Genomic DNA, 25,165 nt, shown 5'->3' with positions numbered 1-25,165 from the left:
TGAGCTAGAAAGAGCAATTGCAGTTTGAATTAAGTAGTTTATGATACATATATTTCTGTAGTCTTTCAGGCTGTCCCCGAGCAAAGAAAAGTGGAATCAAAATTGCTCAAAGTAAAGATGACAAAGAAGATCAAGAGCCCATCAAGTGAGTATGACTTTACTCAACTGTAATGGTTCCCCCCTCAGCATCGATTCAATGGTTAAGCATGTACTAAACTACACGGGGTGTGTGTTCATTTCAAATGATTCAAAATTCACCTCAGCCCATGTTATAACTGGAATTGCAAAGTCACCTTTAATCAAATCTAGGCATGGATGGAAGATTACGTAGTCACACACCACATTTGCTTCACGCCAAATCTGAAGGAATTGCGTTTGATGCAAAGGAATTTTTTTTTAAAGTTCTGGAGAGTCCTTCATTTCTAGGTTGTAACATATTAGCAAAGTTTGAGACCATTTGGCATGAACGGTGCAAATCTTCCTTTTAGAATATAACAACGGAATGAAAAGATAAACTGTGGAGTAGAAAGGACCATGTTGCAGAGAAGTCATTGAGTCAAATACTGCAAGAAAAAGTATACCCAATAATTATAGCAACCCCCAACTGCAATAGCAGCTAAAGCTGGTGGTTGGTGTGCAATTTTGGTAATGGTCAATATTAATTGTGGACTTCTGGTGGCGACGATGGAGGAGTAAGTTGCACATTTGGTGGCTCCCGCTCTGCTCGGACTTTTGGACCTTCCCCCGGACTTTTTTCCGGTTTTAAACGGAAAATTTGTAGGTTGAGGCAGCTGGGCACTGTTTCCTCGCATTGGTTTATGGAAAAAAGGATCAGAAGTGTGCGAAAGGGCAGAAACAAGAAGCCAGTAGCGAGCTGTGTTGAAGCTGCAACGGGAGACAGCATGGCCGAGGGACGGACCCCTGGGGTGGCAGCGCAGCGTTCAACGGACCCAGTGATGCAGGTCATTCAGGATGGTTTCACCAGACAGAAGCGGGAATGCCTGGACCCGATCAAAAAATCAATTGATCGCCTAGAGAGCAGACTGGACGCTCAGGACTGGGTGATTCAGAAGGTGGAGAAGGCGCTGCTGGAAGAAGAGGAGCACCAAACAGTAGTGGAGCTCGAGGTGGGGGTGCTTCGGGAACAGCAGAAAACGCTCTTGGAGAAGGTGGAGGCTCTTGAGAACCGGTCCCGCCGGCAGAATCTAAGAATTGTCGGGCTCCCGGAGGGAGCTGAGGGAGCAGATGCTGGAGCATACGTGGCGGGTATGTTCGAAATGCTGATGGGGAGGGGGCATTCCCCCGACCACTGGAGGTGGACAGGACGTACTGGCCGCTTGCCAGGAAGCCGCGGGCGGGGGACCCTCCGAGGGCGATGGTGGTGAGATTCCACAGGTTCCTGGGCAAGGAATGTATTCTGCGGTGGGCCAAGCGCACGCGGAGTTGCAAGTGGGATAACAGCATCCTGCGGGTGTACCAGGACCTGAGCGTGGAGGTGGCGAGGAAGAGGGCAGGCTTTAATCAAGTCAAGGCGATTTTCTTTAAGAAGCAGGTGAAGTTTGGTCTGCTGTACCCGGCGCGTCTGTGGGTTACGCATGAAGAACAACGTCACTATTTTGAGTCGCCTGATGAGATGTTGGACTTTGCAAAAAGTAAAGGACTGGTGGGAGATTGAGAACTTCTGGACTCAGTGACAATATGTTGGCCTATATTGGGCCCTTTTTCCTTTTCTGTTTTTCTCTGGGGGTTTCTGTTTGTTTTTCGTTTCTCCCCCTTGGTTTGTTGGTGGGGTTTGGGTTGGGTTTTTTCTTTCTGTTGTTAAAATTGGCTATGTTTTCTCATATTGTTTTGTATCAGTCTTTTTTGGAGCTCTGTTTAGGGGAAAAGGAAAAGGGGGGGGGTGAGTCGATTTTCCGTTTCGTTTTCGGCTCTTTTTCGGGGTAGATGTTGGTAATGTTCCTTCTGTGTTTTATCTTGTTTGTTTATACTGTTGTGCACGTTAGTGGGATGGAGACGTGCCTGGCTGGATTTCGGTGGATGGTGCTTTTGTTCTTTGTGTTTTCTTGCTGCGGGGTATTTGTTTGGGGATTGTTCGATGAGGGAACTTGTTTGCAGGAGCGGGGGAGGGGAGCGAGGGAAAAATGGGTGGGAGACTTCTCGGTGGCGGGGGTCACCAAGCTAGCTGGGTGAGCTAGCTATGGAAGCACAGTGGTGGGGGGGGGGGGGGGGGGGCGGGGGGGGAGGTGTATATGCATAGTTTATTAGCTGGGTTGGGATTTAGAGTAATGTTGCTGGGGGGAAGGGAGGGGGGGATGGGTACTGCTGACGTGGGAGGGACTTCGATGGAAGGTCACTGAGGGGGTCGGGGGTGGGGGCCGCCCCGGGGCGGGACAGAGGAGGTGTGGCGCATGGGCTAGAGGCGGGCCCAAGAAAGGGGATGGCTGACCAACGGGGGAGGGGGCACTTTGTCCCCCGACTGGGCTTTAAAGTAGTGGATCCGGTCGGGTTGAGGAAGGGTTGGGTTAGTTAGGTTTTCCACTCTGGGCTGGATTCAAAGACAAGAGGGACTGCGATTCTGATTAACATGCGGGTGGCATTTGAGGTGGGGAGGATAGTCTTGGATGTGTGAGGTCGATATATCATGGTTAGTGGCAAGCTGCAGGGTATGAAAGTCAATGTATACGCGCCAAATTGGGACGATGGGGATTTTATAAAGAGGGTGCTGGGGAAGATTCGCACAGGCTGATTATGGTGGGGATTTCAACACGGTTATTGATCCAGGCCTGGCGGTCATCTCGAGAACGGGCAAGGTGCCAGCAATGGCAAAGGAGCTGAAAGTGTTCATGGAGCAGATGGGGGAGGTGGATCCATGGAGATTTAGGCAGCCGAGGACCAGGGAATTTTCCTTTTTATCCCACGTTCACAAGGTGTATTCCCGGATAAATTTCTTTGTTGTGGGCAGGGCCCTCTTGGCGGGGGTGGTGAACACGGGATATTCGATGATTACAATCTCGGACCATGCTCCGCACTGGGTGGATCTGCAGGTGAGTATGGATAGCAAGCAGCGCCCGCAATGGAGGTTGGATGTGGGGCTGTTGGCGGACGAAGCGGTATGCGAGAGGTTGAAGAAGTGCATGTTGAACTACCTGCAGGTAAATGACACTGGGGGAGGTCTCAGCAGCGATTGTCTGGGAAGCGCTGGAGGCAGTGGTGAGAGGAGAGCTGATCTCGATTCGGGCTCACAGGGACAGGACGGATAGGGCAGAAACGGACCGACTGGTAAAAGAGATTCGATGAGTGGATAGGAGGTATGCGGAGGCTCCAGAGGCAGGACTGTCAAGGGAACGCCGGAGGCTGCAGGCGGAATTTGGTTTGTTAACTACAGGAAAGGCGGTGGAGCAGCTCAGAAAGGCGAAGGAAGCGATTTATGAGCACGGTGAGAAGGCCAATACGATGCTTGCACAGCAGCTCAGAAAGAGGGAGGCAGCTCGGGAAATAGGGAGAGTTGTTGACGGGGATGGGAACTTAGTTGGGGACTCGGCGGGGGTGAGCAAGACCTTTCGGGACTTTTATATTAGGTTGTACAGGTCGGAACCCCCTGTGGGGCCGGAGGGGATGAGGCACTTTTTGGATGGGTTGACTTTCCCGAAGGTGGATGGGGAGCTGGTCGAAGGGCTGGGGGCCCCGATCGGGCTGGAGGAGATAATGGAGGGTTTGAAGGCCATGCAGTCGGGTAAGGCCCCGGGACTGGACGGGTACCCGGTCGAGTTCTATAAAACGGCCAAGGAATATTGGGGCCGGTACTGTTGAAATTCTTTAATGAGGCCAAGGATAGAGGGGTTTTACCCCAGACAATGTCACAGGCCATGACCTCGCTCATTCTGAAAAGGGACAAGGACCCAGAGCTGTGTAGTTCTTATAGGCTGATATCCTTGCTGAATGTGGATGCCAAACGTCTGGCCACAATTCTGGTGTCTAGGATTGAGGAATGTGTACAGGACATTATAGAGGAGGAGAAGTTTGCATTGGCTGGGGGAAATTAATTCCACTATTTACAGGTACGGGACTTTTTACGGAAGCAGGTACCAACCTTCCCACTCCTGCCGCTAAGGGGTATTCAGGATAGGGTGGTCTCTAGAGGATGGATAGGGAAGGGGAGCATCTCGGACATATATAGAGAGCTTATGGGTTCGGAGGAGACACAGACCGAGGAGTTAAGCGAAAGTAGGAGGAGGAGCTTGGGGGAGAGATTGAGGAGGGCCTCTGGGCGGACGCGTTAGGATGGGTCAGTGCTACCGCAACATGTGCCAGGCTCAGCCTGATCCAATTTAAGGTTGTTCACCGGGCTCGCATGACAGTGGCACGGATGAGCAGGTTCTTTGGGGTGGAGGGTAGGTGTGCGAAGTGTGCAGGGGGGGGCCAGCGAACCATGTCCACATGTTCTGAGCATGCCCAAAACTGAGGGGATTTTGGCAGGAGTTTACCGACATCACGTCCACAGTATTAAATACGAGGGTGGCAATAAGTCCAGAGGTGGCGATTTTTGGGGTTTTGCAGGACCCGGGAATCCAAGAGGAGACAGAGGCGGACGTTCTGGCCTTTACTTCCCTGGTAGCCCGGAGGCGTATATTGCTGGCATGGAGGGACTCAAAGCCCTCGAAATCGGAGACTTGGCTATCGGACATGGCTGGCTTCCTCTTCCTGGAGAAAATTAAGTTCGCCATGAGAGGGTCTCTGCTGGGGTTCGCCCGGAGGTGGCAACCATTCGTCGACCTCCTCGCAGAGAACTAATCGTCAGCAGAAAAAGGGTGGGGTGGGGGGGTGTGAGGTTAGCCTAGGTTAGGGGGTAAGTAATGGCGAGACCTGCGGGAGAGGGTGGTGGAATTTGCACTATGTATATATTTTTCTTGTTATGTATATTGTTGATTTTGTTGCTGTTAAAATGCCAAAGAAATACCTCAATAAAACGTTGATTAAAAAATATATATATATATTAATTGTGAAGATATTTGTCCAGGGTGGCACAGTTAGGCTTCAAAATATGTTATCAGTGGGGTTCCCATCCAAGACAAGGGTTTATAAACACAACAGAGTAGAAAAAATGAAATAAAATACAAGAACTATTGCACACATCATTATGGTACAAATTCTGATCTCTTTCCACTCAGTCAGCTGATCATAGTGTTTAATTATTTGTTGAAAAAGAGCAATGCATTGGCAATAACCCGCATTACGTTGGCTCAGGTTGCAATCTCACCTGGTTGGCTTGCATGAGAAATGAAACAAATCAAATGGATGGAGGTCATTACGTTCAGTACATACAGATAAAGGTCAGTTCCTTGAACAATCCCCGGGATGCTTTCACCCATATAGAGGTCACTGACCCAGCCTTTAAATGAGTTATTTTTCAACTTAGAAGGGTTTTGATTAATTTACAGTATTGTCACATCAGACAGGTTCACAAGTCTTCTGTTAATGCCATAATGTGAATTCAATTCACAACCCTACGGGGTAATTTTACCAACCTGCATCTACCCTGCAAAGTTCTCTAACCTCCACACCCAAATCCCCAGCACACATTTCTTGTGGATGAAGGCTACTGCCAGGAACATAAATTTGTAAAATATGCCTCCTAGTGTTTACTTAGAAATCAATACTTAGAGACGACATTGCAAAAAGAGAGAAACAGGCCGTATCCTCAGAAATTCAGGAATGATTCAGAATAATTTTGTCTGGATGAGAGTTGCAGATTTCTGTGTACATTTCTTTCAATAGAAATCTGTATTTTGCGGTGTTTTGTTCATATTAAACTGAGAAATATGAGTATTGGGAAATGGATCATGCTTTGCCACCTATGAGGTAGAGTCAGCATCAAACAGATTAGGCATACCCCAGCCACATACAGAGGAAGGCAGCATTTTAAACTACCCCACTATCAGCCTCAGTATCCTAGAAAAGCAATCTTGCCCTCCATCTGTATGATTTGTTTCATTTCGCATGCAAGCCAACCAGGTGAATTTGCAACCTGGGCCAGTTTGTGCACAGTTTTGGTCTGTGGAGTTAAGATTGCCAAAGGTAGTCCACGTGGGTCCCTTACAGCTGGGAAACACAAATAAAGGAAAAATATAACTGGTCAGCAACTTATTTAAAACCACATGTTTGGACTGAAACTTACTTGCTTGATTGCATTTGGAGCAGTTTTCTTTCTCTTGTCCACACTCCGTGGGTTTAAAATATGCAAAGTGAGTCAAGAGCGTTACATTGTTCCTGCAGATGTCCTGTCCCTGGGTGTGATGGTCAAGGTCATGTGACTGGGAAGTATGCATCTCATCGTAGCGCATCAGGGTGCCCGCTGGCTGCCAAAAGACAAAAGGACGGCTACCTTAATGGCTCACAGTTTTCGTGGAAGTCGGGGAAAACAGAAGGCATGTCCTGTCCAACTCCAGGATGTGATGGTTCAGGACATGTAAGCGGCAGTTTTCTTACCCATCGCAGGTGAGAAATCAGGTAACAGTTTCTCAAACACAAAAGCAAAATACTGCTGGTGCTGGAAATTTGAAATAAAAAGAGACAATGCTTGGCAGGTCTGGCAGCATCTGTGGAGAGAGAAACAGGTTGATGAGAGGTCGACGACCTGAACTCTGTCTCTCGCTCCACAGTTCCCTGAAATGCTTGTCGCAAAGTTAAGGTTACAATAGTTTTTACATTTCTTTAATCGATCAGGAAATACTAACAATTTGAAAACCCGTTTCCAGCCATCCCTTCTCATGTCCAGCAGATAGGATTGCCAACCCTCCAGTATTGTGGTGGAGGATTCAGAAATTAAAAATTAATCGTTTGAAACACTGCAGCATGCAACTCAGAATCAAAATCAAAAGGACATTTTTCTTTTTCAATTTTGCGTACTAGATTTTCGTTTTCTTGAAATGCTTTTGTTTACTAAGGACAAAAGCCACTGGAGATGGGGCAGGGAGGTGCTGCTTGGCTGGGGCAGGAGTGGCTGGAGGCAGAAGATCTGATAAAACTTCCGGAAATAAATCTGACCAGAGTGGACAGATTATATTGTGATGGGATCGTTGTTCCGACTAGAAAATGTTTTTCCTGCGAACTACCATAAATAATGTGGCAACACCGACACAAAACTGCATCTGAACAATATAGAATGTGTTTGATTTCACTAAACAATATATACGATGTTCTGAGAACATTTATTGTATGAGAGAATTGTTTTCAGCTGAAGCAGGATTATGAGGGTGACATGGTCTTAGAGTCACAGAGTTTTACACCATGGAAGGAGGCACTTTGGCCCATTGTGTCTGCATTGGCCATCAAACACCTATCTATTCTAATCCCATTTCCCTGCATCTGGTCCGTAAACCTATGGGCTTAATTGGACTGGGTCTTATCAAATCAGTCTCCATTTAAAACAGACATAAAAGTTCCTTATTTTAATGTAATCTTTGATGTTTGTTTATATAATCGCAAATAATGGTAGTTTGGAAAGGGCTGAAATAGAATTGGTTGAAGCAGAGGAGATTCAGTACAGTATAGGCTGAGGAATCGAAAGACATAAAACTGGGATTGTAAAACGCCATCGCTGGCAAGAGGATATGACTACTGCTGAAGTTTCTATAATAAATGTGGATATGGGAATTTGCAACAGATAAGCTTCACTACTGCAAGTAAGATTCTGTAGATAGAAATTTCCCACAGAGCTATGTATCTTTCTCAGCATGTTAGAGAGAGATTGAGGTGATATTCTGAAAGGATTTATTATACTGAGATTCCAACCCTGGAAAACATCCCATGGAATCAGCATTCTCATGGCATGGAGCTTGGTGAGGTTAATTGCAAAAAAATGAGTTGCTGCAGAATTCAAAGGGTCCTGAATATAATTAGAAACATAGTTTGGCCGAGCAGGGCACCTCGCAGTGTGCTCTGGCACTTGACTCATTCCTGCACTCTCCGACTCAAATAGTTTTTTGGCCACAGAATTGCTGGAGGTGTGAGCTGATGTTGCTGTGGAAATGGAAACAGGGCGCGTCATTCTCCGACCCCCCCGCCGGGTCGGAGAATGGCCGTTGGCCGCCGTGAATCCCGACCCCGCCCCCGCCGAAGTCTCCGGTACCGGAGATTGGGCGGGGGCGGGAATCGGGCCGCGCCGGTTGGCAGGACCCCCCGCTCAATTCTCCGGCCCGGATGGGCCGAAGTCCCGCCCAGACATTGCCTGTCCCGCCGGCGTAAATCAAACCTGGTATTTACCGGCGGGACCAGGCGGCGTGGGCGGGCTCCGGGGGCCTGGGGGGGGGGGGGGCGCGGGGCGATCTGACCCCGGGGGGTGCCCCCACGGTGGCCTGGCCCGCGATCGGGGCCCACCGATCCGTGGGCGGGCCTGTGCCGTGGGGGCACTCTTTCCCTTCCGCCTCCGCTACGGCCTCCACCATGGCAGAGGCGGAAGAGACTCTCCCCACTGCGCATGCGCGGGAAACTGACAGCGGCCGCTGATGCTCCCGCGCATGCGCCGCATTTCTGCGCCAGCTGGCGCCAGCTGGCGGGGCAACAAACGCCATTTCCTCCAGCTGGCGGGGCGGAAATCCCTCCGCCGTCGGCCTAGCCCCTCAATGTTGGGGCTCGGCCCCCAAAGATGCGGAGCATTCCGCACCTTTGGGCCGGCGCGATGCCCGTCTGATTGGCGCCAGTCGGCGGACATCATGCCGTTGGGGGAGAATTTCGCCCAGGGTAACTGGGGCCTGAGTGGATAACAAGGCAAAGAGTGCACCTCGTTAACCCAATGAGAGTTAAGAATTTTGAAATAATCAGTGGCAAGGCTGAGGAGGGTGAATTGGCTGGGTGATTTTAATGTCAAATCACATAGAGAAAGATAAATATAAGGTGCAGTTTTTAGACATAGAATTTACAGTGTAGAAGGAAGCCATTCGGCCCATCGACTCTGCTCTGGCCCTTGGAAAGAGCACCCGACCTAAGCCCATACCTCCACCCTATCCCCGTAACCCCACCTAATCATTTTGGATAGTAAGGGCAATTTATCGTGGCCAATGCACCTAACCTGCACAACTTTGGACTGTGGGAAGAAACCGGACCACCCGGAGGAAACCCAAGCAGACACGGGGAGAACGTGCAGACTCCGCACAGACCGTGACCCAAGCCGGGAATCGAACCTAGGACCCTGGAGCTGTGAAATAACTGTGCTAACCACTGTGCTACCGTGCCGGCCCTAGTTCTTCCAAAAGAATTTCCAAGTGCGGTCTCCAGTGGGAAATGAAATGCTGGGTGGATCGGCGCGATCCAGATCGCAATCCACCTACACTTCAAAATGTATTTGGAGTCAGGGATGAATCGCGCCAAAGGGCCCAAAGACACCAGAAAGGCCGGAACAATCTCATAATAACCTACAGACCCGCCACTCCTTTCTCACCAGCAAAGACCCCCATTCCTGCCAGCAAAGACCCCCCCCAATGGTTGTCTTTAGCGTCCACCCTCAAGTGAGTGTCTCTCTGCCCCGCTACGTTAGCGCCTTTCCCCTTTAGGCCCCCCCGCAGGCCCACAACCCCTTAAGTCCCCCTCAGTTCCCACCCCTTGGCAGGGCCATAGCATTGTCCAGCCATGTCCCTGTCCATACAGGGGCTAGAAAGGCCTCTGGGCCCCTCAGAGTGGTCATCACATCTATCTAGAGAATTCGATAGTGCCAGCAAGAAGGTCTTCATTGAGGAACCCATGCACTTCAACGTCTGAGTGATGCCTGCTGCTGCTGTGGTGGAATTGTTCCCCGGGTGCAGGCATGCTGTTCAGGCACCAGAGGTTTAAAAAGATCCAGTCGAAGGCTGGACACATGCTCTTTCCTGGAAACACTTCAGAATAAAAAAGCAACCCACTATGAAAAAAACAACTCAGACAGAGCACCTGCTCTTTCTAGGAAGCACTTCAGAGTAGAACAAACAACCACTGAAGAAAAAATGTGGTCAGACAGGACACCTGCTCAACAGAAGAAGCACTTCAGAGTTAATGGAGCATGATGTACAATAAAAATAAATAGGCATGAGCCCTCCTTTGAGATACCTTCAGCTTGTAAAAGTAAATGGGGAGTGAAATTCATGTAAACAACCAAGTAAAAAGGGATAAAAGAAGGCACACTGTGACAGTGAAACCACAGAGCCTATTGAAACTTCAAGGGGAGTGAAATGCTTCTCGAAGAGACAAGGTGCAGAATGGCCCTGTCCTGAGAGAGGATTTTAGGACAGACAGGCTGCAGCTGTGCTGTGCCCCATTGTGGGGTGTTCAACATGGAAGAAAGCAGGCTTTGAGACTTCACAGACCCAAAGCTACCTCCATCGTGGGGAGACCCCCGACCTGGCCCCTTCCAGCCCAGCCTGAGCCCTCCACCACCATCACCCATGAAGCAAGGCATCCCCCTCCGCCCGCATGACAGCTGCCGCCATGCCCTTGTGCTCCCAGGAGGTAAGTGAACTTATCTCCTTGTTCCCCTTCAGAGTCCATGGCATCTGGTCCCCACTTTTAAGGACCAGTAATAATGAGATAAAATGAATGCAAAAGAGCTGTGGTCAGTGTCTCACCCTTTCCGGGCGAGTTCCTGATTACGCCAGCTGAAGCAGGCCAGGAGAATCGGAAACTTATTTCCACTCAGCACAAATCCTGTTTCAGCGATCTCCTGCAATTCTGACAGCGGGATTTGAGATGGGCGCAACACAACAGGAGAATTGCCTCCAGAGCGAGGGAAAGAAAGTTTGCATGAACACAGAGACAGAAGAAAGGGATGAGCAATTACACACATGCATTCTCGAAAAGGCTGACAACACTTCAGAATGCCAACGTTCTCTTTGGAATTACTTAGAAATGATCCCATGGAAACAGATCCCTGAGTCCAACAAGCCTGTGATGCTGTTCCTCCTCCAATCTGTGGCCATTGACTGTATGAAAGTATAATTAGAGAACAAAATGAATTATTGATAAAACAAGGATTTCTTTGGAAAACTTGTGTTTTTCTTTGAACTGATATTAACTGCACAGATTAAGGTAACTACAATAGCAAACAGCCTCTGCACTTCAGCAATTCTTTGGGGTGCTATATGAAAAGGCCAGCTTTTTTCCTTTGTTCCGATACATAAGATTCGCAAGTGTCAAATTGGGTTGAATTCTTGCCTGCACAAGAAGCCATCAGTATGGGACGGTAATGTCAGTGGATCCAAGAAGGCATTTGAAGTCTGATGTTTGAAGTGTTATGATCAGGTGAGGAGGGGTCAAACAGTCCCCTATTTTCCCTTGCCTTGTTCGACCGAACAGGGTTTTGTTACAATAGATATAGGTGCCAATCACATGAGTGTTTTACTGTTTACATGCTGTGACTGTAAAAGACATATCAGGTTTTTGGGGGTTTTTAAAAAGAAAAGGGGACTATTTTTATTGTACTTCACTCATTCGAAGAAAAACAATAAAAATGCTCCAACGTTCATGAACATAAAATCAACATTTATACAGACGCAAATAGATTACAGAGGATGGATTGAGTCATTTAGAGGACAGTAAAATTAAAGGCGTATACAGTTGTTGAAGGTTGGTAACTTGACTGGCTTCAGGCTGAACTCAATAATAATCGCTTACTGTCACAAAATAGTCCTGCTACATTTACTAAGTGGTTCTGCTACTTTTGGGTCAAGATTGCTTTTAGCTCCAGGTGGATCATTTATCTTTTCTTCTGAAGCAGTAACGATGAGTTGAGTTTTACTTAAATCTCTGTCTGTGGCATCTGGATAGTCAAAAACAGTAAACAGGGTTCAAAACTTGCCAGTTGAATGGAGAGAGTGGTGGAAGGAACGCACTCAATGTCCTGGTCTTTCAGTGCCTCAGTTGCTTATCCTGTTCTGCTTAAACACACATAAGGTTGGCTTGTCAAATGATCTCTCCCAACAGCTCAGTGACCCAAATATGATTGTGGTCAGTCTATTCCGATTACCTTCATAGAATCCCTACAGTGCAGAAGGAGACCACTTGGCACCAACCCTTCATGTGAGACTCTACCCATGTCCACTCTCCCTTCGACCCTGCCCTATCCACGTAACCCCATAACCTAACCCATCCCTGGACACTTAAGGGCAATTTAGCATGGCCAGTCTACCTAACCCGCACATCTTTGGACTGTGGGTGGAAACCGGAGCACCCAGAGGAACCCACGGAGACACATGGAAAATGTACAAAATCCACGCATAGAAAGACCCAAGGTCGGAATTGAACCCAGGTCCCTGGTGCTGTGTGCAATAGTTCTAGCTATTGTGCCACCTTGGTTCAGTCATGGCTAGGACATCCTCTCAGCTACGGTCCCATTGTCCAAGCAATTAGGTCTAGTGATTGAGTACCCTTGTGGTTACCTGGATGATTTGCTCCTGACTCCCCTGAAAGCCTGAGCACCATCTACAAGGCACAAGTCAGGAATGTAATGGAATCCTCTTCACTTGTCTGGATGAGTGCAGCTCTAACAACAGTCAAGAAATAAGAAATCTGGCACCATTCAGGACAAATCAGCCCGCTTGGTTGGCACCACTTCCACAAATTTCACTCCCTCCACTACCAACACACAGTAGCAGCAGAGTGTGTCATCTGCAAGATCCACTACAGGAACTCAGCAAAATTTCTTAAACAGCACCTTCCAAACCCACGATCACTATCATCTAGAAGGACAAGGGCAGCAAACAGATGGGAACACAACTATCTGGAAGTTCTTCTCCAAGTCACTCACCATCCTGACTTGGAAATATATTGTCGTTCCTTCATTGTCGCAGGGTTAAAATCCTGGAACTCCCCCCCTAATAGCACTGTGAGTGTACCTACAGCACAGGGACTGCAGTGGTTCAAGAAGGCAGCTCACCACCACCTTGTCAAGGGCAATTAGAGATGCGCAACAAATGCTGCCTAGCCAGAAAAACCCACATCCCATAAAAAATATATTTTTTTAAATACGATAGGCGATGTCCCCATTCTTTCAAGGCAATTGTTCCTGCTGCAGCTTTGCAGATAGATCGTTTTCGTTTCAGTAATTCTTGAGTGTAGATGGTACAGTAATGCAAATATGCAGCCATCTTTGACTGTGATCCCAAGTCATTGGAATATATGCTTCGGGAGCGATCCTCCTAAAAAAAATGACAGTAATTTTGGGTGGGAAAATAAGTGAGAATCCTGCTGGCTGTTCTGGTGCGATTCCCATTGAAATCCACCCAAATGTAGTCATTTTTTTTTGAGCTTGGGGAGATTCCTGGTGATTTCTCCCACACATAAAGGCTGGATTCTCCGATCTGGATTCGCCCCACCACTGCTGCCAGCGAGAATGGAGAATTTGGGGCTCAGCCCAAACTCCATTCACTGCAGGCGGGTTTGGAGATTCGCACCAACATGAACATACAGACAATTCCGGCCAGAATTTTTTCGCGAGTGCGGATGTAAAGATGCTGGCAAGACCGGCTCCTAGGATATCATGGCGCCAATATTAAATGGTGCCCTGATCTCAAAGTTAAGTTGAAGGTCCCCCACACTCCCTAACCACAGACATCGTGACACCCTCCCCCCCGGCAAACATGGGCAACACCCCCAATTCTTCACCCCAGAGAGGCAACCTCCCACCAAATCACTAAAGGTCTGTAACCCCCTCACCCTTCATACCACGCAGGCATACGTGTGCCTCCCCCTGTCCCATCGACCCTCACCAGCATTGGCGACTCCCACCCCAAGTGAAAGATACCCTGCTACCTTGCTATTGGGGTTGCCGAGGGCACCCCCTTTCAGCACCACCATTCAGGCTCCATCTCCTCCATGCACTCCCTTCAGGTCCTCTTTTATGGTCATGACTCTGCTTAGGCTTCGCTCCTTGGCAGTGGCCCTTGGCACTCTGGCTCTGCCTCCGGCACTTTGACAGTGTCAACTCGATAATAACAGGTTGGCATTTCCAGGGTGCTGGGGCAATGCCATGGTACCAGGAGGCTGAGCCAGGGCACTTCCCTGTCCTGTCCCCAACCACATGAGGATTTCAATGGCCTCAAAGCCACCCAGAATGGGCATCATACCTGGTTTTGATTTTTGGAAACCAGTACTGATTCACACTGGCCTCTCGGTGAGGGGATGTTGAAACACAGAAGCCGGGCCACTCAGCTTTGAATGGGCTGAGCATATTTAAATTACCATTCTCTGTTTGGTGCCCGACGTGAACCCAGTTTAGGGGGGTCTCCTGCCATTCTCTGGTAATAGCGGGAGGTGTGCCGGTTGGAATGAAGGATTTAATTTGCGTCCTTAGTCTTTTTTTAAAATGCATCAGGGGTTTCCAGCTGTTAAATTCAAAAATTATTGTTGAAATAAAACATGATTTTACAACGAAAGTCTAAAGTAACCAGTATTCAAAAGGGATGAAATATTTTAACCATTACACATATCACTACCAGGGAATAAACTGAGGAAAGAGCTGGCAAGTGGGGCAAAATATATTGCTCTTCGAGAAAGCCAGCACAGAATCAATGGACTAAGTTGCGGCCTTCTGTGCTGCAATCTTCGATGAAACAGAAAAGAAAGAAAACAAATCTTTAAATTTTACATTTGAAAAAATCTCCCACAACAATTTACTACCTGAAGGAATAAGACTGCCTACTTTTAATTTTTTGCCTTCTGAGCGAGAGAGGTTGATTGGCTAAATTGGCAGCATCTCGCCCTAACCACAAGTTCCTGGATGATTTGCCTATTGCTGACATGGTGTATGACTCATACACCATAATTTCTTCAGAAAATTCTTGACTAACCTGCAGAAGAACAACATTTAAGACTATGCTCTGACCAATTCTGAAGTATAATTTTGAATGAAGGATGTGGCAATGTTAAGCTAATTATTAACCATATGACAACTAAACTATTTTCTTGTCTGATCTGTTTCTGCAGTGCTAATTATATATCTGGCAATTTGTATTGTTATCATATGGAAAGAACATTCAAACAAGTGTATGTTCAAGTTAGAACTGTCAGATATATTTTGTTCATATCCAAACCTGGATGATGAAGGGATTTAGACGTGCGCAGAAACATTCAGCAAGTGTACAATAGTCATTGTTTCAATTTATGTACGATATCGCTCAAATATATGTGATTGGAATCTCATTTTAAATTAATTGTACCCTTCTAATGCTCAGTCTGTAAAAAAAATTCACCTATTGGAACTCCAGCTCTCTAAATATCTGATCAAGACAAAACTAATTTATGATAATTTTGCATTTTAGAAGACAAAATGTGGAATATTCACACCTTAGCCTTTCATCAGCGGTCGGAACCATTTTCCAAGTCCCGACCTCAATAGTTTTAGAGGTCTGCCCGCCTGCGCAATCTTACCAAAGCTGTTCAATCAAAAGGCCACTTTTGGGGGGCCCCGGCCAATTCAAGATGACGGGTAGGTGGGCGTCTCCAGGTGGGAGAGCCAATAAGAAGCAGCGGGCAACCCCACCAGGAGAGGAGAATGCTGCTGATCTAGGAGAGAACCTCTGAACACTGCAAAAATGTAACTTAACATAGACTGTGGGCACCACTGTCAGGTCATCAGTGTGGAGGGTAACCCCCGTCCGCAGCACAGCTTGTAGCTGCAGCTGTGGCCAGGAACCGCCTGCAGCTATCTGATGTGCTTCGGTCAGCAGGGGTTCCTCCGCCCAAATATTCTCATTCAGATGTCAATCTGTCACAATTATGTTATTATTCGGCATGCAGTTATGAAAACAAGTAATTTCCTGTTTTACATTTGATAAATTTTGTGTCTAATTATATTTTAGATATCGTCAATATTACAACTTAATTAATAGATGCTGAATGAAAATGATCATTTGAGTAAATGTTTTAGGGCCCATTTTTATAATTTTGTTAATTTAATTTGTTTCACTTCCCTGTATTTTCTTGAATCCAGCCTGTCAGGATGTCCGAGAGCAACGTCTGCAATGAAGAAAGCAAGGTTGTCAGGAGAGGAGATGTTGACGATAAAACAACGAGCCAGTAATGGTAAACAGACTTCACCTATCTTGCACAATAACCCAATATATGATTTCAAGCAGATTTGCTTAAATGAATTTGTCACACATCTTCTCATGCAACCTGTAGAGACACTAAAGATAGGTTTGTGCTCCCTTGGCAGCTGGCCACATATAATGTGCTCAAATTAAACGGTTTCTCTTTCAAAATAACTCAATTAATCAACAAGTTTATGATTCATGACATTTTTGAAAAAGTGGAGGGAAACAGGCATGAAATGATTTGTTGATGTTACAGAATGACATACGAAGGTTATTATAGCTCAAAAGTGGGGCAGTACGCTGGTGCAGTGGTTAGCACTGCTGCGTCACAACGGCGAGGACCTGCGTTCGATCCCAGCCCCGGGTCACTGATCGTGTGGAGTTTGCACATTCTCCCCGTGTCTGCGTGGGTCTCGTCCCCACAAGCCAAAGATGTGCAGGGTAGGTGAATTGCCACGCTAAATTGTCCCTTAATTGGAAATTTGTTTTAAATACTAATAAATTACAGCTCAAATGTTCATTGAAAATAACACTTGGTAAAATGACTTTATATTACACAAGAGTGATGATATGAAGTACTGAAACTAACCTTCATAGATACAGTGATCCTAAAATGGAAAGTAGACTCAACCCTTCTTATCAGTTGGATCATATATTTGAAAACATTTTAAAATAAATTATGGGGAAGTAATACAATTGTCATGTTCCAGTATATTATGAACTGTCTATCAACGCTTTTAAAAGATTTTGAACACAGTCTATTAAAATGGCCACTGCAAATCATGTGACCTTTTGGCTTCTAAGCTCCAGACAGTCCTGAGTCTCAAACAAATACCTAATTAAACATGGACATTCACAGCCATCTGGAGCTTTTACACATCCCTCTGTTTAAGAATGGACCATCAACAAAAGAAGTATAACATTCCAGCAAGCTCATCTTTCTGTTTCACCGCAAAAGCAGCATTTCGACTCAATCTGTGTAAGATGAATGTGAATAAATTATTTTTTTCAAATAAATTTAGAGGACCCAATTATTTTTTTCCAGTTAAGGGGCAATATAGCGAGGCCAATCCACCTAATCTGCACATCTTTGGGTTGTGTGGATGAGGTTCACGCAGGCACGGGGAGAATAAGCAAACTTCACACAGCCAGTGACTGGGGGGAGGGATGGAACCCGGGTCCTGAGCGCCATCGGCAGCAGTGCTAACCGCTGCGCCACTATGCCGCCCTTAAATGCAAATTAATTCCATTGACCTTCCATTGTATTATGATGGCCACTCATCCGAACCTAGAATGGATTAATTTCAAAGTGTCAAACGATAACACAGGAGGCGCAATCAATAGACACCATCCCTTTTTTGGAAAAGGGATTTTGAAATTGTAAAAACCACACAATAAGGAAGTCAATATTGGTCTATTCTAAAATTTCAACAAGCAGCTACTCAGGGACAGAGTTCCTTCGGAAACCGCCAACCCAACTGCAATCCATCTTCAAGGTGCCCCGGCAGGTGAGACGTTGGCGACAAGGGTTACCTCCTGAAACCATGGCTAATGACGCCTGTGTGGGAGCCCCAGACCAACGTGGAGAACCGCTACGACGAAGCCCTTACAGTAACCAGGAGCATCATCGAACAGTGCTTTGGCATGCTCAAGAAGTACATCCGATGCCTGGACCGCTTTGGTGGAGCACTTCAATACAGCGCTTGGAGGATATCGAGCCTCATGGTGGCCTGCTACATCTTTCATAACATCGGTACCAACGGGGTGACATGCTGGAGGAGGTCTCATCTGACAAAGGGGACGAGCATAGTGTCCTGGAGGATCAGGGTGTGGAACCTGCGCTGGCACTTAGGCCGCCTAACGTGTGATCCAAGGCTGCCACACATGGGACAACCTCATCACCTCCCGATTTACCAACTAGGCCAGGCCACTGGCAGCTTCACCACCCTGTCCCACCTCTTTCCTCCCCCCCGCCCCCACACCCCCATTATTTCACAACCCCCACAGAATCCACCTTCCCCTAAATCTCTCACCCTTCCCTCTCCCTTAGTCCTTCCACCCTTACCTCTCCCTTAGTCCTTCATCCACCTTTCTCCTCACCTTCCACAATCACAGGTCCCCCTCCGAGGCTCAAACCTGCATCACCACAGGGTGCTGGTCCTGGATTGGTAACATCAGCGGGTCATGTCAGCAGGATGCATGATGATGACTCATTTTGTGAGATGAACTCTGCTAGAGGTACATGGGTAAATCCCTGCCTGCTGGCTCCACCCAGTAGGCAGTGTATAAATGTGTGTGCTCACCGGTGCTGCACCCATTCTGGTTCCAGCTAAAGGAGGCACAACATCTTTGCTCAATAAAGCATCGATTATTCCACTACTCTCGTCTTTGTGGTAATTGATAGCGCATCAATTTATTGAGCAAAGACAGGAATCCCCTGTGGTTGTTCACCTCTCAAACAGGTATATCCCTTTGCATACAGTCAGGGGGCTAGCCTATCAGGGGAAAACAGCAGCAGCCAGCGCAGCGGCACCACGGCTGGCTCTGATGTTCAGAAGGGAGGGTCAAAGCGCAGAAGAGCAATAGTCATAGGGGACTCTTTGGTCAGGGGCACAGATAGGCGCTACTGTGGACGTGAAAGAGACTCCAGGATGGTATGTTTCCTCCCTGGTGCCAGGGTCCAGGATGTCTCTGAACGGGTAGAGGGCATCCTGAAGGGGGAGGGCAAACAGGCAGAGGTCGTTGTACATATTGGTACTAACGACATAGGCAGGAAGGGGCATGAGGTCCTGCAGCAGGAGTTCAGGGAGTTAGGCAGAAAGTTAAAAGACAGGACCTCTAGGGTTGTAATCTCGGGATTACTCCCTGTGCCACGTGCCAGTGAGGCTAGAAATAGGAAGATAGAGCAGCTAAACACGTGGCTAAACAGCTGGTGTAGGAGGGAGGGTTTCCGTTATCTGGACCACTGGGAACTCTTCCGGGGCAGGTGTGACCTATATAAGAAGGACGGGTTGCATCTAAACTGGAGAGGCATAAATATCCCGGCCGCGAGGTTTGCTAGTGTCACACGGGAGGGTTTAAACTAGTATAGCAGGGGGGTGGGTACCGGAGCAATAGGTCAGAAGGTGAGAGCATTGAGGGAGAACTAGGGAATAGGGCCAGTATGGCTCTGAGGCATAGCAGACAGGGTGACGTTGCTGAACACAGCGGGTCTGGTGGCCTGAAGTGCATATGTTTTAATGCAAGAAGTAATACGGGTAAGGCAGATGAACGTAGAGCTTGGATTAGTACTTGGAACTATGATGTTGTTGCCATTACAGAGACCTGGTTGAGGGAAGGGCAGGATTGGCAGCTAAACGTTCCAAGATTTAGATGTTTCAGGCGGGATAGAGGGGGATGTAAAAGGGGTGGCGGAGTTGCGCTACTGGTTAGGGAGAATATCACAGCTGTACTACGGGAGGACACCTCAGAGCGCAGTGAGGCTATATGGGTAGAGATCAGGAATAAGAAGGGTGCAGTCACAATGTTGGGGGTTTACTACAGGCCTCCCAACAGCCAGCGGGAGATAGAGGAGCAGATAGGTAGACAGATTTTGGAAAAGAGTAAAAACAAGAGGGTTGTTGTGATGGGAGAATTCAACTTCCCCAATATTGACTGGGACTCACTTAGTGCCAGGGCTTAGACGGGGTAGAGTTGGTAAGGAGCATCCAGGAGGGCTTCTTAAAACAATATGTAGACAGTCCAACTAGGGAAGGGGCGGCACTGGACCTGGTATTGGGGAATGAGCCCGGCCAGGTGGTAGAAGTTTCAGTAGGGAAGCATTTCGGGAACAGTGACCACAATTCAGTAAGTTTTAAAGTGCTGGTGGACAAGGATAAGAGTGGTCCTAGGGTGAATGTGCTAAATTGGGGGAAGGCTAATTATAACAATATTAGATGGGAACTGAAGAACATAGATTGGGGGCGGATGTTTGAGGGTAAATCAACATCTGGCATGTGGGAGGCTTTCAAGTGTCAGTTGAAAGGAATTCAGGACCGGCATGTTCCTGTGAGGAAGAAGGATAAATACGGCAATTTTCAGGAACCTTGGATAACGAGAGATATTGTAGGCCTCGACAAAAAGAAAAAGGAGGCATTTGTCAGGGCTAAAAGGCTGGTACCAGACGAAGCCTGTGTGGAATATAAGGACGGTAGCATTGTGGATAGCACAATTGCTTCACAGCTCCAGGGTCCCAGGTTCGATTCCGGCTTGGGTCACTGTCTGTGCGGAGTCTGCACATCCTCCCTGTGTGTGCGTGGGTTTACTCCGGGTGCTCCGGTTTTCTCCCACAGTCCAAAGATGTGCAGGTTAGGTGGATTGGCCATGAGAAATTGCCCTTAGTGTCCCAAATTGCCCTTAGTGTTGGGTGGGGTTACTGGGTTATAGGCATAGGGTGGAGGTGTTGACCTTGGGTAGGGTGCTCTTTCCAAGAGCCGGTGCAGACGCGATGGGCCGAATGGCCTCCTTATGCACTGTAAATTCTATGAAAGTAGGAAGGAACTTAAGCAAGGAGTCAGGAGGGCTAGAAGGGGTCATGAAAAGTCATTGGCAAATAGGGTTATGGAAAATCCCAAGGCTTTTTACACGTACATAAAAAGCAAGAGGGTAGCCAGGGAAAGGGTTGGCCCACTGAAGGATCCCCACACCCCCACTACTTGCCTTCAAACAACCGCGCAACCTCAAACAAACCATTGTTTGCAGCAAACTACCCAGCCTTCAGAACAGTGACCACGACACCACACAACCCTGCCATGGCAATCTCTGCAAGACGTGCCAGATCATCGACATGGATACCACCATTACATGTGAGAACACCACCCATCAGGTACACGGTACATACTCGTGTGACTCGGCCAACGTTGTCTACCTCATACGCTGCAGGCAAGGATGTCCCAAAGCGTGGTACATTGGCGAGACCATGCAGACGCTGCGACAACGAATGAACGGACATCGTGCGACATTCACCAGGCAGGAATGTTCCCTTCCAGTCGGGGAACACTTCAGCAGTCAAGGGCATTCAGCCTCTGATCTTCGGGTAAGCGTTCTCCAAGGCGGCCTTCAGGACGCGCGACAACGCAGAATCGCCGAGCAGAAGCTTATAGCCACGTTCCGCACACATGAGTGCGGCCTCAACCGGGACCTGGGATTCATGTCGCATTACATTCATCCCCCACCATCTGGCCTGCGAAATCCTACCAACTGTCCTGGCTTGACACAATTCACACCTCTTTAACCTGGGGTTACCCCATCTCTGGATCTGTAAAGATTTAATCACCTGCTCATGCTCGCATTCCAAGCATTGTCTGGCATCCTTGAATCTGTCTATATATGTGTTTCTGGAACATACCTCTTCATTCACCCGAGGAAGGAGCAGCACTCCGAAAGCTAGTGACATCGAAACAAACCTGTTGGACTTTAACCTGGTGTTGTAAAACTTCTTACTGTGCTCACCCCAGTCCAACGCCGGCATCTCCACACCACTGAAGGATAGGCAAGGGAATCTATGTGTGGAGCCAGAGGAAATGGGCGAGATACTAAATGAATACTTTGCATCAGTAGTCACCAAAGAGAGGGAATTGGTAGATGTTGAGTCTGGAGAAGGGTGTGTAGATAGCCTGGGTCACATTGAGATCCAAAAAGACGAGGTGTTGAGCGTCTTGAAAAATATTAAGGTAGATAAATCCCCAGGGCCTGATGGGATCTACCCCAGAATACTGAAGGAGGCTAGAGAGGAAATTACTGAGGCCTTGACAGAAATCTTTGGATCCTCACTGTCTTCAGGTGATGTCCCGGAGGGCTGGAGAATAGCCACTGTTGTTCCTCTGTTTAAGAAGGGTAGCAAGGATAATCCAGGGAAATACAAGCCGGTGAGCCTTACATCAGTGGTAGAGAAATTACTGGAGAGAATTCTTTGAGACAGGATCTACTCCCATTTGGAAGAAAATGGACGTATTAGTGAGAGGCAGCATGGTTTTGTGAAGGGGAGGTCGTGTCTCACTAACTTGATAGAGTTTTTTGAAGAGGTCACAAAGATGGTTGATGCAGGTAGGGCAGTGGATGTTGTCTATATGGACTTCAGTAAGGCCTTTGACAAGGTCCCTCATGGTAGACTAGTACAAAAGGTGAAGTCACACGGGATCAGGGGTGAGCTGGTAAGGTGGATACAGAACCGGCTAGGTCATAGAAGGCAGAGAGTAGCAATGGAAGGATGCTTTTCTAATTGGAAGGCTGTGACTAGTGCTGTTCTGTAGGGATCAGTGCTGGGACCTTTGCTGTTTGTAGTATATATAAATGATTTGGAGGAAAATGTAACTGGTCTGATTAGTAAGTTTGCAGACGACACAAAGGTTGGTGGAATTGTGGATAGCGATGAGGACTGTCAGAGGATACAGCAGGATTTAGATTGTTTGGAGACTTGGGCGGAGAGATGGCAGATGAAGTTTAATCCGGACAAATGTGAGGTAATGCATTTTGGAAGATCTCATGCTGGCAGGGAATATACAGTGAATGATAGAACCCTCAAGAGTATTGAAAGTCAGAGAGATCGAGGTGTACAGGTCCACAGGTCACTGAAAGGTGCAACACAGGTGGAGAAGGTAGTCAAGAAGGCATACGGCATGCTTGCCTTCATTGGCCGGGTCATTGAGTATAAGAATTGGCAAGTCATGTTGCAACTGTATAGAACCTTAGTTGGGCCACACTTGGAGTATAGTGTTCAATTCTGGTCGCCACACTACCAGAAGGATGTGGAGGCTTTAGAGAGGGTGCAGAAGAGATTTACCAGAATGTTGCCTGGTATGGAGGGCATTAGCTATGAGGAGCGGTTGAATAAACTCGGTTTGTTCTCACTGGAACGACGGAGGTTGAGGGGCGACCTGATAGAGGTCTACAAAATTATGAGGGGCATAGACAGAGTGGATAGTCAGAGGCTTTTCCCCAAGGTAGAGGGGTCAATTACTAGGGGGCATAGGTTTAAGGTGCGAGGGGCAAGGTTTAGAGTAGATGTACGAGGCAAGTTTTTTACACAGAGGGTAGTGGGTGCCTGGAACTCGCTACCAGTGGAGGTGGTGGAAGCAGGGACGATAGTGACATTTAAGGGGCATCTTGACAAATACATGAATAGGATGGGAATAGAGGGATACGGACCCAGGAAGTGTAGAAGATTGTAGTTTAGTCTGGCAGCATGGTCGGTATGGGCTTGGAGGGGCAAAGGGCCTGTTTCTGTGCTGTACTTTTCTTTGTTCTTTGTTGTTCTAAAACAATGGATCTTCGCATCAAGCCTGATCGCCTGCAGCTGAGCCCTCAAGCAGCCAACGCTACGTCCGCTTTTGACCATTGGCTAGCCTGCTTCGAAAGCTACCTCCGAACATCCGTTGAAGAACCCTCAGACTCGCAGAAGCTCCAAGTCCTTTATTCACGGGTGAGCCCTGACATTTTTCGTCTCATCTGGGATGCGCCCACTTACTCCGAAGCGATGGAGCTCCTGAAGGGACATTACGTTTGACCAGTCAATCAACTATCCACCAGGCACCACCTGTCCACGAGGCAGCAACTCCACGGGGAGTCCCTGGACAATTTTTGGCGTGCCCTGCACATCCTGGGGAGGAACTGTGACTGCCAGGCAGTTTTGGCAATCCAGCACACAGAACTTTTAATTCGAGACGCCTTCGTTATGGGCATGAGGTCTGCGTACTTCCGGCAGTGCCTACTGGAAGGGGGTACGCTTGGTCTTGCGGGAACGAGGCAGCTCGCTAACTCATTAGAAGTGGCCTCCCATGACGTCCAGTCGTACGCCCCTGACCGCGCAGCACCCTCATGTGCATCATGGACCCCACCAGCTGCTGACTCCAGCTCACTGCAAGCCTGCTATTTTTGCGGGCAGAAGGAACACCCCAGGCAGCGCTGCCTGGCGCGGAGCGCGACCTGCAACGGATGTGGAAAGAAGGGACACTGTGGGCGCGATTCTCCACTCCCACGCCGGTTGGGAGAATCGCTTGGGCCGCCAAAATTTCCGGGGACGCCGGTCCGACGCCCTCCCGCAATTCTCCCGAGCGGCGGGAATGGCTCGGTCGAGTTTCGCGGGCCGCAGGCCAGAGAATCGCCGGAGACACCAAAAATGACGATTCTCCGGCACCCCCGCTATTCTGAGGCCCAGGTGGGCCGAGCGGCCAGGCCAAAACGGCGGGTTCCCCCCGGCGCCGTCCACACCTGGTCGCTGCAGTCGTGGGCAGTGCGTGAACCCTGGGGGGGGGGGGCAGCCTGTGGGGGGGGCGAGGGGGGATCCTGCACCGGGCTTCACCTGGAATGTGGGGTGACCGGCGATCGGTGCCCACCGATCGTCGGGCCGTCCTCTCTGAAGGAGGACCTCCTTCCTTCCGCGGCCCCGCAAGATCCGTCCCCCATCTTCTTGCGGGGCGGACTTAGAGAGGACGGCAACCACGCATGCGTGGGTTGGCGCCGGCCAACCCGCGCATGCGTGGATGACGTCCGTTATGCGGCGCCGGCCGCGTCATCTATGCGGCGCCGCTTTTACGCGGGCGACAAGGCCTGGTGCGTATAGGTGACGCGGCCCCGATACTGGCCCATTGTCAGGGCCTGAATCGGTCGGGACCGGGGCCGTTCCGCGCCGTCGTGAACCTCAACAGCGTTCACGACGGTGTGGCCACTTCGGCGTGGGAGTGAAGAATCCCGCCCAGTGTTTCTGCTTGCCAGGCCCGGTCTGTCGCCGCTGTTTCCAGGCCTGCACCCCCCATATGCGACCCAGGGGCACCGCCACCTTCCTCATAGCCAGCCACGTGAGGCCCGTGTAATTCTGGTTCCAGCTACAGGAGGCACAACATCTTTGCTCAATAAAGCCTCAATTATTCCACTACTCTCGTCTTTGTGGTAATTGTGAGCGCATCACTGCCACCATGTCCTGCTACTTCTCTGTATGGGCATAACCATGCAGAACGTTCATCTGTCATGGGCGCCTCCCCCCCCCCCACTCCGCCCACTCGTAGCCCATGCTTCACACCCATGAGACAGAGGTTAGAAGCAGATCAGACTGCTGGTGCAAAAGTTGACTTCCG

At 48.6% G+C, this 25,165-nt stretch overlaps 1 protein-coding gene across 11 annotated transcripts in view; it reads left to right on the top strand.

Moving 5' to 3' along the window:
- LOC140410506 (myelin transcription factor 1-like protein) overlaps window positions 1–25,165 on the top strand; it is a 676,895-nt gene that overhangs the window by 608,608 nt on the left and 43,122 nt on the right. For all 11 annotated transcript variants that reach the window (XM_072498671.1, XM_072498674.1, XM_072498670.1 and 8 more), the window contains 3 exons: window positions 62–145; window positions 6,274–6,495; window positions 15,953–16,044. In XM_072498671.1, the coding sequence (XP_072354772.1) occupies window positions 62–145; window positions 6,274–6,495; window positions 15,953–16,044 (398 nt within the window). The remainder of the gene's footprint in view (window positions 1–61; window positions 146–6,273; window positions 6,496–15,952; window positions 16,045–25,165) is intronic.

Source organism: Scyliorhinus torazame, chromosome 4, assembly GCF_047496885.1.
Source record: "Scyliorhinus torazame isolate Kashiwa2021f chromosome 4, sScyTor2.1, whole genome shotgun sequence".
In the NCBI taxonomy this organism is placed as follows: Eukaryota; Metazoa; Chordata; class Chondrichthyes; order Carcharhiniformes; family Scyliorhinidae; genus Scyliorhinus; species Scyliorhinus torazame.
Note: the sequence above shows the minus strand (reverse complement) of the source record. Positions and strands in the feature narration are given on the sequence as shown.